At 50.3% G+C, this 12,681-nt stretch overlaps 1 protein-coding gene across 31 annotated transcripts in view; it reads right to left on the bottom strand.

Moving 5' to 3' along the window:
* Positions 1–12,681, bottom strand: part of SCRIB (scribble planar cell polarity protein) — a 106,947-nt gene that overhangs the window by 29,298 nt on the left and 64,968 nt on the right. For 16 of the 31 annotated variants that reach the window (XM_064508027.1, XM_064508013.1, XM_064508014.1 and 13 more), the window contains 4 exons: positions 12,033–12,152; positions 11,704–11,760; positions 7,601–7,657; positions 6,780–6,863 (listed from right to left, as the gene is read on the bottom strand). In XM_064508027.1, coding sequence (XP_064364097.1) covers positions 6,780–6,863; positions 7,601–7,657; positions 11,704–11,760; positions 12,033–12,152 — 318 coding nt within the window. The remainder of the gene's footprint in view (positions 1–6,779; positions 6,864–7,600; positions 7,658–11,703; positions 11,761–12,032; positions 12,153–12,681) is intronic. The other 15 variants (XM_064508017.1, XM_064508043.1, XM_064508028.1 and 12 more) reach the window with 5 other exon arrangements.

The following is a 12,681-nucleotide window of genomic DNA, read 5'->3' as shown; positions in this document are numbered from 1 at the left end:
CTGGGAATCCTTTCCCCCAGCTTCTCTTTAGCCTTTGAGAGGACGGGCCATAGCGTAGACAAACCTCCTGTTCTGTGGACGCTGAGCACCCAAAGCCAGGCCTAAGTGAAGGGAGGCAAGATTCACCCCCAGCCCCATCCGCTGCCTTTGGGGCAGCCTAGAACGTAGGAACGACAGGGATCTCCTCCCTTCCATAGGAACCTGGGAGCACCAGCACTCGCGCTCAGAGGCAGCCTGCGGCCAGCCCCAACGGCTGCAACAAGAGCAGAGTCCAGCTGATTATCTACAGTCTGACCACAGGATTAAGGAGCATGACTTAAAAAGTAATTTAGATGCCTAAAGGTGGGAAAAGGCCATTTGGGATTTACAGAACCGTGTATGCAAGTCTAAGGTCCCACGATCATTAATACCATCTCCATGCACTAGTGAATCATCCAACCATGTTAATTTGACTGAGGTCAGCCCTGGGCACTTGCATTTCTACTGATCGAGCCAGAAGATGTGACCTGAAGTTTATACTACAGAGCAGAAAATATCCTTTATTTTCTATATATAACCCTATTTTTATGAAACCGTCCTTAGCGCTGGAGTGACAGGGAGTGTTGCAGTCGCAGCAGATCTACTTCCACACCACCACCGCAGAGGATGTTCCTGCTCACCCTGCTTCCCGCCACAGGTATCAGCCCTTCCCTTGTGCCAGCACGTGCGGCGTTGCAATCCGCCAAGGATGGAGCGTTCTGCAGAGACCTAATCCTACCGAGAAAGTACCGTTTTCTCAGGGATATCAGCTCCCTAACGCAGCTGACACACGGCTGCTCCAGTTCTGGCATCAGCACGCAGAAAGAAGAACGTGTAGACAGGGGAGTCGATCCCTTTGGGTGGTAATGTGGAACTAGACTGGCTTAAGGTAACTCTGGCGCCTACCTCCAGACTGGTGATACCTGATCTGGCACAAGCCTTCGAAAAGGCTCAGTGCTTTGTGACTGCTGCTTTTTCGGTCCATCACCAGGAACTTTAAAATTGGATTTCTGTAATGTCCAAACAACAGCCTTTGCGTCTGAGCTATTGAGAGGTTACAGATATCCCATGACATGCCTCTCTCAATCCTCAGATGCCCACACACCTGGGAAGAAGAAACTCTCATCGAGGAACTAGGCAACAAACTAAGAGAACTACAGCTGGGTGGGAGGGGGGGATGTTTGTTTGCTTGGGGTTGTTTCGGTTCTCTTGCTTTTCAGAGCTCCCGAAAGGCTGAGAAAAATGGAAGAAGGGGAGAGCAGTGTGGTGCTAGTCTGGAACATGAGATTTTTGGGTCCAGTCTTTGCTCTACTACAGGTTTGCTGTGCAACGCTTAGAAAGTTAAATACAGACAGATTTTCCAGAGCGAAAAGCAAGATTCTGCCTTGAAACCTGAAAATCTAGAAACGCTGAAATCCTTCACTTTGAAGAGCAGCACGTCCCTGGGCTGCGGATGGGCTTTGCCAGCTGCGCTGCCCCTCGGTTTCCGGGAGTCTAAACACGGCTTTGTTGGCCCAAGCCCTGAGCCGTCGGGGTGACGCCATCCCCGCTGCCCCGCAAACCCCGCCAGCCCCAGAGGGGCTCAGCAGCATGCACGCTCGGCAACAGCCGCGAGCACGTTAGTGGCCGGGGGACATCCGCCGACAGTCGCCGGCCGACAGCCTCGGCGCGCGGCACGCCAGAAACGCGCCGCCGCTCCGTGTTAGCAGCACCGCTCCCGCACGAGGCTCGTGCCGGCGCCCGGCGCACGCGCGCTGGTTTAGTAGAGGGCGGGCGGCTGCGCCGCGCGGTTGCGTGCTCCCCGGCATGCCGCGGCGCTGCTTGCCTCCGAGTAAGGGCTGGTCTTCAGCACGCCCCCCCGGCCGTAGCCCAGGGGCGGGCCCCCCAGGCACGCCTTGCCCGCTGCCTTCCCCCTGCGGTTAGCCACCACGAAGGGGTTCTCGCTGAAGAGGATCGGCTGGGAGTCCACCATGCACTCTTGCTCTGGCGTCCTGGGCGGCTGCTCCCGGGACGGGGGGCCACCCGCGGGGTCCTGCTCGTCTAGCGGGGGCTTTTCTGCCCCACCTGCGCGCTCGTCGGGTGACGCGGGGGCCCGGGGGAGGCCGGCCGCGCTTCTGGGGACCGGGCCTGCGGCCGTGTCGGGGTCTGAGTCCCGGCTGTCCTGTGCCACCGGCCGAGGCAGCACAGCGCAGTCGCCCTCCATTCTGGAGCTGGCCCTATTACACCGAACGGGCTGAGAGGAAAACAGAAGGATCAGACAGACACAGAGAGAACAAAGTAAAGGAGAGGAGGGAGAAAACGCAGAGCACTTGCTAATACCACCAGTGACGAAGGCTAAAGGGAGAAGAAAACGTCCGGCACTGATGCCTGCCCTGCCGTCCCTTCCCTCTCTTCTACTCCATCACCAAATCCGCCGGTGATCCTGAACGCTGCTTCCAAGGGCAGATCTTGCTCTCTGCGTGCAGTACATGCACCAGATGCTCCACACGCACTTGCACACTTCCAGCTCTCACGCACCTCCCAGCCTGCACTTCCAGCAGCTCTCCAGTAACGCCGCGACCCCCAGCAGAAGTGACTGCCAAAACCAGTGCAGACACAGATCCCCTCTCACCCCGTCGCAGCAGACCCTCAACGCCATCACGAGGCCAGTCATCACCTGTCTCACCCCAGCATGCTTCCAGCATAGCTCCACTACTTCCACGTGGAAAACGCCCCTCGCCTTGCTCCAACGCACTTCCACACACCTCCACCACATCACCCGACCGTGAGCCCCAATCCCTTCCATCACCCTGCACGAGCCGGTGCCTTTGATGGCCCCACTTCATCAAAACACGCACCAACAGCAAGGAACAGAGGCTAAGTGACAGCTAACACGGAGCACAGGCCCCTCTGCGCACTCTTCCCGCAGCAGGGCTGAAGCAGAGCTCCAGCTCCGTCCAGGCTGAGCTGCACCCGCCAAGGCGGAGCACTGACCTTGCCTCTTCTAACGCCACAGAAGAGCGTGCTGCCCCGGCCAAGGCCTCCTTCGGGGAAGCAGAAATAACCAGAGAGCAACGTTTCAACCTTCCTCCATCCGACTGCCTGCAGGCAGCAGAAAGACCCCTCTGCCCAGAGCACATTCTCCAGCTCCCACGTCACGGCAGCACTCTCAAAAATAGCTCCCGGGGCTGGGCGGGCTGGTGACCACGACGGCAGCTGGGAGGCTCAGGAATTTCGGAGGCCCTCCCTCAACCTGTCAGCCCCGACCCAACGTGAAGCAGCAGTTGGCAGGACCCTGGGTCATATCACATTTCTTCAGACAGCGAAGCCTGTGCTACTCTTAGAAATTTTGCTAATGTAGCCAAGTCACTTCACAATGTTTAAAAAAAATACCAAAAGAGAAAGAAAGAAAGGAAAAAAAATCCCTTCCTTTTCCCGAGTGCCATAAACTGCACTAGCAAGAGCTCTAATGCACATGAAGCTACAGCAGCCACAAGTACCTTTAGGAACACTGTCTGTCTCAGACGGGGATGCAACAGGGAAAAGCACCAGCAACCCAGCTCCACGGGGCGGGCTTGTGCATCCCGCAGCCTGACACTACTCCCATTCCTGCTATTTTCCCTTGACAAGCCGGAGAGCGCAAACTCCAACCAACCACGATTCCATGCGAGTCCTAACATCAGCACCGGCTACCACGCTCACGCAACAGGGAAAAGGAAACAATACCTCTAGGGCACCGCGGAGACGGGCATCCCGCCACGCTTGCGTGAAGTCCGATAGACCGCGAGCAGCCTCAAAACTCTACTCTGTCCAGAGCAAAACCTGAGCATCATCCATCCCTCACTGCAATCTCCAGCGCTACTGCTGCAGCGGTGCATTCGCGTGCTGGAGGCCCCGCTCCCTCCACTTCACTGTCGGCTATTTATATCAGACAAGCGACAGTTTCTATTCTGGGTTAGTGGAAATTTTGGCGATGTAGCGTGCTTTTTTCAGCTTTGTCTCTGCCACTCCCCAGTCCAGGAGAGAGGAGACTCATGTTCCCCCCCGCATCCTCCAAGGCAAATACAGGACAAATGCATTTGCAGTTCTGATCCATCACTTAGACTCGTTTCAGCCCTTGTTCCGGGGCAAATTTTAAATCTAATGAACAAACGTAGAAAAAGAATCGCTGGCTGGAAATTACAGAGAAACAGATTCAGACTAGAAAGTACAGACTATTAATTATCTAGCCACAGTGACACTTTACTGAGAGGTATAAAGTCTTCTCCATTACTTACAGTCCAGAAAGCGAAACAAGACTTTAAATGCTTTGCAGTTATTCATGGGTAAGGTTTTCAAGCCTGTAGTACACAGAAAATTGAGAGATTACAGTGGCCCCTCTATTACTGTGATGGGACTATCCAGAAATTCTTGTGAAGTGGGTCCTCCACAGGCATCAAGTTACTGGGAAGCTGGCACAGAGGCAGGGTGTCAGGGAGAAGAGCATCCCAACGAACCTTCCTGCTGAAACTTCTCAGCTGGAGTTTTAAACGTATGCAGACATGAAAGGCGTGTATTGCAGCAAGCCTCTGCAACCCTTGCTCACAAGAGCATCAATACACAGCAATGCAGAATAGTCCAAGCTAATTTAAACATTTTGCCCCTTCTTAGGCATGATTCCTGGGGAACCCTCATCGGAAATTCTACCTGCAATCTACAGCAGAGTTATGACAGAGGGACGCACCGTGAAGGACGGCAGGCACTGAAAGGGAACGCAGGGCCTTTCCCCCCCCGCTGCCCCCAAAGCACCCGGACCCCTTCCCCACGGGGAATCCAGGCTGCCAGGAAGGGACACCCTGGATAGCACTGGCCACGCTGCCTGTCATGGCCCAGCACTGGAGTCCGTTCTCCTTAGACACGCTGTCGGATGAAAGACCACTCCAGGCCCAGCTGGGAGTCTGCGCAGACGATGCTGGCTTTCCTTGGCATCGAGAGTTAGAGGCTGAACTGTCATTTATACAGCAACCGAAATATAGGGACACTGCTTAGAGAAGAAAGTAGTTGCTGAGAAAGGAACTTGAGACAGGAAGAAATAGAAAAGTACTGGGGGAAGAGGGCAATAACATTAGTCATCTTTATCAAAGCAGACTGTCCGGAAATAGATAATCTGGTAATTGAATGACGTGCTTTTCTGCTGGCCAAACTGATCCCAGTTTGAGCCTTTCTGCTGGCCAAATGGGTTAGGTGTAGCTCTGGAAGGAAAGTAAAAACCTTGTCCTTGAAGCCTGCATCTCTTTCTGCCTGTTCGCAGTCTAAATAGACATATTTGTCAAACAGAGCAATGACAGGGCTGGGCAAAGGACAGCTGGAGGAAGACGAACGCGGACACTATTCGGCCCTTCCCTTGCAACAGGACATTTATAGATGCCACTCACCCCCCCAGCGTTCCAGCCCCACATTCCAGCCCCAGGCATTCCCAGGCCGGCATCAGACCCGCTAAGGCAGAAGTTCCCAAATGCTGCTTTGGAGGACAGGGGCTGTTCAGCAAACAGGCAGCTGCTTGCAGGGGGCTGGCTCTCCCCTTGTTCCCAGCTACTGAGTTATATTAACAGATGCTAAAAATACACTAAACCTTTCCCTGATAATAGTCTTCTGTGTGACTGGCCACCAGCTAGTCTGTGTAAATACCCAGGAGACAAAAACCAGAAGCTGGAGAGTAGGGAGGGGAACAAAATGAGACAAAACGACGCAAAATAGAGCTCTAATAAGAGTGAAAACAGAAAAGCAAGAGGGCCTGAGGTCAGTGAGAGAACAGAAGAACAGGAGGGAAGGCCTGTCTGAAAGGAATGACATGGAGACAGCGAAGGTAAAAGAAATGTTCCTGAAACAATGGAATGGGAATGCAGAAAATGTCATGTCTAGCGGCAGTGGAGGAGCAAAGGGTAACTTAACCTCTGACGGTGTTAGCAAAGGGGTGGCCTTGCTGCAGCGGCAAGACAAGAACGGAGGCAAGGGCTGCGGACGTGTGGGAAGGAGCAGGCAGAATCCCAGTGCAGGAGGTACGATGCAAACGCAGGGAAGACAAAACAATACCAAAGGAAACAAGGATGGAGAAGTGAGGTGAGACTGTGAACAACACAGGACAGACACCACTTTGTAACGTGCGAAGTCTGGATTCTGTCTGCTGAGCTGCTGTTAGGTATCAGGGACTGACGTGCAGGTCAGAGGGGCAGGAGTACCCAGCCTGCATCTAGGCTAAGTTCTGATAGGCAGTCACTACCCTTTTGCCTTTTGCAGTCCTAGACGGACCTGTGACTTTGCTTTAATTCTTGGCACCAGTGCCTTGCTTCCTAAACGCCGCCGTGCAATGAACCTGCAGCTAAGCTCCGTGGATAACATTACCACCTCCCACGTCAGGCTCAGTCTTCCCCTCCCTCCCCTGAGCTTTCGGTAGCTGCTTCGTTCCTGTCTCCCACGACGGCCCATTCCCGCGTGTCCTGTTCTGTCGGGCTCTTCGTCCTGCCCTGTTCTGAGACACCTTCTCCTTGTCTCAGCAGCTGCCGAGACCACCTCCCCTTCCAACACGGAAAGCCACCTGGCCCTCCACTCTCCTCATTTTCTCATTCCGATCTGATTTTCTGTTGTGGCTACCTTGCACGTCAGAGCGTGCAGGTCGACCACAGCTCTGCTTCCCAGTTTTCCCCTGCAGAGCTTTCTGCTGTCTCCCACAGGGAGAGGGCAGGAAAGGGAGTGCCCGCAGCTTCCCCGCACCGGGACCCCCACCTCAGCGGCCCCCCACTTACAGTGCGATTGCCTCTCTGCAAGCCGCTGCTGGGCAAAGCAGCCAGGGTCCGATAGTCCAGCCTCAGAGGTTCACTCGTGACACTCTGGAGAGGGGCGAGGGGGGAGCACAAACACACAAACAAACAAACAAAAAACACCAGGAAGAGATCAGGCTGGAAGTCGACGGAAGAGAGCAATTCAAAGGAAACCACCCCCCGGGACAACAGGCCTCGTAACAACCGCGGCCTTATCTCCAAACTGCGGGAAATTCCCATTGCTGGGAGATGAACCCAGCAGTGTCCCAAACACAGCCACGGAAAAACGTGACGGACACTGGGCTTGAGAAATACCGCAGAGAACATGCTGCTCTGGGCCTGGTAAACACACGCTGGTGCACAAATCCCCGCCGCTCCTCCTGCCCCCGGATGCATCCACCCGGTCCCTTACGGGAAGGGACAGGAGCGTTACATCTACGGCAGCTTTCTCCAGATCGCATCCAGAAAGACTTCCAGTCTGGATTTGAAGACCGCGAAAGAGAGAATCTACAGTTCCCTTATGGTGTCTCTTCCCATCACACGTGTTGTTCAATTTTCTTTGATTTGATTTCCCGTTTGAATTTGTCTGGCTTTCAATTTCTAGATGCTGTTTTTCCACCATTCCTTCCACAATCACGTAAAAGATTCCTTCACTTCCGATATCTTCCCTTATACCTTAAAGTCAATCTCTTATTTTGGAGGGGGGTGGACAAGTTGAGGGGAAAGAGCACTTTCAGAGGTTTCCTCAGCCTTTAAGCCCAGCTGGCTTCCCTGCGACTCTCCAGCCCTCCCGCCACGCTCCTCACCTCTGCCTCCTCCTCCAGCTGCTGCGTGGCTGCCTCCCGCTCCCTGCGCATCCACTCCTTCCACGGGGACAGCACAGAGTCAGAGCAGCGTCCAAGCAGCGCAGGCAAAGAGAGACGGAAAGAGGTCAGCACCATGCTGGGCAGTAACTCCAGAGGGGAGGACACAGCAGCACAAGCAGGGCTGGCGCCAAGGAAGGGTGAGCGGGAAGCTGACGCACGGGGGAAAGCGGAGCAGGAATTCTGCACAGCGTAAGCTCAGTTACTGCTAGCAAAAGAGACGGGAACGGCCACCGCAAGCAATACGGGCCACGGTGTCACCACGTGACGGGAAGAGGGCAGGTGCCTCTAGCATCCTTCCCCAGGGCCGGTCCTGGGGAGAAGGGAGCTAAAGTCCTCCGCACAGCGCAGGACGAGCCATAACCAAGGGAAAGGAGAAGACTGCTCATTGCCGAAAGAGACATCTTGACAGAGCACAGGTTGGAGAGGCCGGAAGGGAATGGGAAACAAATCTACGTGGCACAGGCCTGGCTGTCACTAGGGAAAAAGACCTCAAGAATCACACGCTCATTTATAGCATCACAATCAGAAATGCTATGGAGAGACAGGAGTTGAGAAAGCGTAAGACAGGGCTTGAAACCAGCTGGTCAGTTCCCAACCGTTCAGCACAGCACAGCACAGGAACGTCATGTAGGAGTGACCAGTGACGAATCTCACAACACTTTCCCCTGGCTGGAGGCTTTCTTCCAGGCTTCATGAGGAAAGTAATGTCTGTTACTTATCTTAAAGAATGATCTCTGTGCATTTATACTTTTGTGACTTTCTGTGCTGCATCTATGTTGCAGAGGGAGGGCTGTGCACAAGCGAAGCATCATTCTTCTATTCTACTGCATATTCCAGCCCTCCTGACTGCTTCCCCGCAAGCAGCAGTACCCAGATGGTCCAGAAGTCCCAACACTGGAAGGATGGAAGGTGGGAGGCATTTAAAAAATACAGAGGGAGCCGACTGAAAATACTGATAGTCACCTAAGCCCTTCTCTTCAAAGGCTCCTGTGCACAACCACTAGCAAATAACCAGTGCCCCCATCACACCCTCACTCTCCCGACAACAGTGAGCGACATGAGGAGACACAAGGCTCTGGAGAATCACAAGACCCAAAGGGGTATTTCAGCCAAAGTCTACGCTGAAGTCGGTTATGCACATTTTGGACAAGTATTGTCTGCAAAACAAATGTTCAAGCTGACAGTAATCTTGCATGTGATCCTTCTTTGAAGCTCTCAAGTTGAAGAGAGACAAGAGGGCCGACCACCCCAGACTGAGCTGGGGAAGGTTCAAAGTCCATCACTGGAAACAGCTGAGCAAGGTTTTGGGTTAAGATTAGAAAAAAAAACCTACAGATGCAGAACTGAGATAGAAAAATGCACAGTGAATCAGTCCATGAAGATTTGGAGTTATTAATATTGTTGCTAGAATCTGAATCAACAGAGTGTCAGACTTTGGAGATGTATGTAGAGACCGCAACAGCGGTATTTGAAAACCTCTGAAGGACTCTTGTGCAAAACTGAACTTAAAACACGCATTATCAGAGGACCAAATATAGTGACATAGGAACAGTGTTAGTGAGGATCAGGCGCTGAGGTGGGAACTTCCTACTACATTATGATGGCTATCATATATTGTCACTGGTATAAATTTAGATTTAACCATCAAAAGCAGTATTAGAGACAGAATCCCAGTTTCAAAGTCACATTAAAAGGCATCTGCAGAAAAATGTGTTTTTACTCTTTGGTCTCAGGCCATGGACAGTGAAACAACAGAGTCTGGAGCCCCCACTGCCTCCCCCCTCTAGTGCCCTAATGGCAGGGGCATCAAAACCCCAAAAAAGTCTTTTAAGGCACAGGCAATTCTGGAGGGGAGTCTTGGTCTCTGCTGATCACCAGGCTACAGGCATAATTCTCAGCTTTTCAGAGGCTGAGACAAACAAAATTCTATTTATAGTAAGCCACACTATGGTGAGAGAAAGCACAGTATATGAGAATACAGATCTTATACCAAGTTCTTAAATACACATCATCGCAACATCAGAGCGTCTTTTAAGAATCCATCGGATTTAAAACATCCAAGAAAGACAAAGACAGATTACTATGCACAGTTCAGCTTCTAGAAAGAATAATGATATTTGTTATAAGATGCTTACCACTATTTTTAAATATTGCTGATGGCTGAATGGCTGGTTATGGCTAAGGTTTTTCTTTTAAATTAGCCGTTTTAGTAATATTTCAAGTTTTCCATAAAGAACTGCCATAATACCATCAACATTTTTTAAAATAAGATATGGCCAAGACCACTTCCCAATCTATAAATGTTTTTCTTTTCTTTTTGTCAAAGTCTTTGTGGTATTTTACAGTAATCTTAGCATCAATTACGGAAAAGTCTTTGCCTACCTAAGACTGAACTAATCCAACTAGCTCAGACAGAGCTGTATGGTTTTGGGAAAGGACTTGCTCTTTGTTTGTCCAGAAGTTTTAGAAATGCTGGCAATGACTCATACTATCTGTAGACTATGAGAGTTCCTTATTAAAATCCATATGCTACTAACTTAAAACTGGTAGGAATACCCTTTGCTGCAACAGCAACACAACAAAACCAGGCTTTCTCTGAAATCACAACGAACCACTCTCAGTTTCTTTCTGGGCAAGGAACAAGACATATTACAGGAAAAACCTAAACCTGATTTAATTTGGCTTTGCTTTGAGCAGAGCTGAACCAAATGACCTGCAGATGTTCTTTCCAACCTAAATTATTCTATAATTCTATAAGGTCATTCCACTGGAAGACTTCCCATCTAAGTACAGATCTCAAACACCGCCAGAACACCTTGCAGGTAACTGGGACAGAAAACCCTGTCCTACACGTGCTGATATTAATCTGACTAAGCTGTAGGCGAGCCGAGAAAGAGTAAAGGTCCCAAAGGGAGTCCATGACACGCTGAACCCCTTTTGTGTCTCTGCCCCAGCCTTTTGTAAAGCTGTGTTCCTGCACAGCCCATCGCAGCTGCGCACAGAAAGCAGAGTGGGATTGTCTAAGTATATATGATTTTTTTTTTAAATGGTCACACATACCACGTGCCTGAAAGGCCATAAGGCCATTTCCCTGTTCATTGCCTTGTCCTTTTACAGTCTGTGCCACTGTCCATTCAAAACCTTGGTTGTTTTTGCCAAAACAATTAACACCTTAAGTGTTAGCTAAATTAGAAAGATCATCTCCATCCAGAATTGCCAACACAACTGTACTCTCATGGGGTAGCAAATGGAAAAAGTCAGGTCAAGTCTATTCAGTTGAGGGATTACAACTACAGAAAGAATGTAGAGAAATTTGAGGTGGATCTAAACTGCAAACCTGAAGAAACATCTGCAAAATATATCCATACTTATCTACCAGTGGAATAGAATCACGATTCACAGTAATGAAGAAGCCAACTCTCCCTCATCTTCCAGAAAGATCCAACTCTGAATAAATTACATTTTTAAAAGGGGTAACCAGAGAACTCAAGTCCTTGAGGAGCCTGACTTTGCTAATCTATTTTCTGTGAAAGACTGAGATAACGGGCAGTAACACAAAAAGCCCGACAGACCAGAAAAATGGTCGTGCAAACTGAGGAGCACAGAATTGCGATTATCAGGGCCCCTTCTTCAAATTCAGGGCAACTCTGAGCTGTGTGTTCTCATCTTTGCTCATAAACGCTCCATCAGGTCATGGAGTACTGCCTGGCGAGAACGGATTAACCATGGGACTTCCAAGCTAACGGGCCATTTTTCTCAAAGTTGCAGCTTTGAAAAAAACTCGTCCAGAAAGTGGAAGCAGGTAACAACGAAGAACTCCGTAAGTAAGAGAAGAGTACCACCAAAGTGGTGCAGAGGAAGGTACGGCCAAGTCAAAAAGCAGCTAGAATAGCTGAGAGATGCACTATGAAGAGAGAAGGCCCCAAGCTGCCCCACGGGAATAACATTTTGGTTGAAGTAATTCTGCGGCATTTCCCTTAGGGCTCACAGCCTTGGCAGACCTGCTGTCAAGAACAGACTCCCCTACATGAAAAGTGTCTCACCACTTTCTCCATTTCTTCTCTCTCCCACTGAGTTGCTTCTCTCACCATTTCCATCTCCTAGGAGAGACCAAAGTTAGAGCCACTTCACGCAGCGCTCTCTCCCCCCATGGAGCACCTACAACCTCATGGAAATTTCGGTCACGTCCTAGCACGCTCCTGATGCAAAAGCAATGACCTACTGATCCCATAAGAAGAAGGAAGTCCACTACTAGGACAGACTGGCCTACTCATTATACTGCGGATTACCTGCCACGGGATTCCCCCTCTAGGGAATTTCAGAGACTTTCTCCACTCCACACCATGCTCCCAGTTGGGGCTAGAACACCCACCTTCTGCAGGATCTCCAGTTCTTCAGGGCTTAAATCCCGATCAATAGACGAGATACTCTCTAGGCTGTTCTTGCGCCCAATACCAGCAGCAAAAGGGTTTGCAATAATTCCTGGAGACATCTACAAAGCAAAAAGACAGCAAAGCATGGCAGAAGCACCAGCACCTGGTATGCCATACAATAGATTCCATATCCTGGGCTTCCAGACACAGAATATCAAGATGATCCTGGGCAAGTCAGAACTGTATCACAACTTGAAACCTTATTTCCACTGCCAAATACACAAAGAACTTGAGATCAGTGAAAGCTGAATTTAAACTGAAACTCGTACAGAAAGGGGATAAGATGATCACGGACTGGATACATATTATAATGGAGAATTAAAAAAAAAGCTAACTTTCTAAGCCCTGAAAAAAAGCAAGCTGAGAAGGCACAGGATTTCTGCCTGTAAGTGTACTAAGGGGAAAGGTAAAAAGTACAAAAAAAAATAATAAAAATTAAAAAAAAAATCTTCAAATACAACAACAGAACAAATAGGCATAAAATGGCCAGGAGAAAATTACTTTGAAAACTAGGTTTCTAACCAGAGCAGTGACATTGTAAAACAGTTCTCTAATCAGCAGTGAGATGATCTACAGAGCCCTGAGAGA

This window comes from Dromaius novaehollandiae, chromosome 2 (genome assembly GCF_036370855.1).
Source record: "Dromaius novaehollandiae isolate bDroNov1 chromosome 2, bDroNov1.hap1, whole genome shotgun sequence".
In the NCBI taxonomy this organism is placed as follows: domain Eukaryota; kingdom Metazoa; phylum Chordata; class Aves; order Casuariiformes; family Dromaiidae; genus Dromaius; species Dromaius novaehollandiae.
Note: the sequence above shows the minus strand (reverse complement) of the source record. Positions and strands in the feature narration are given on the sequence as shown.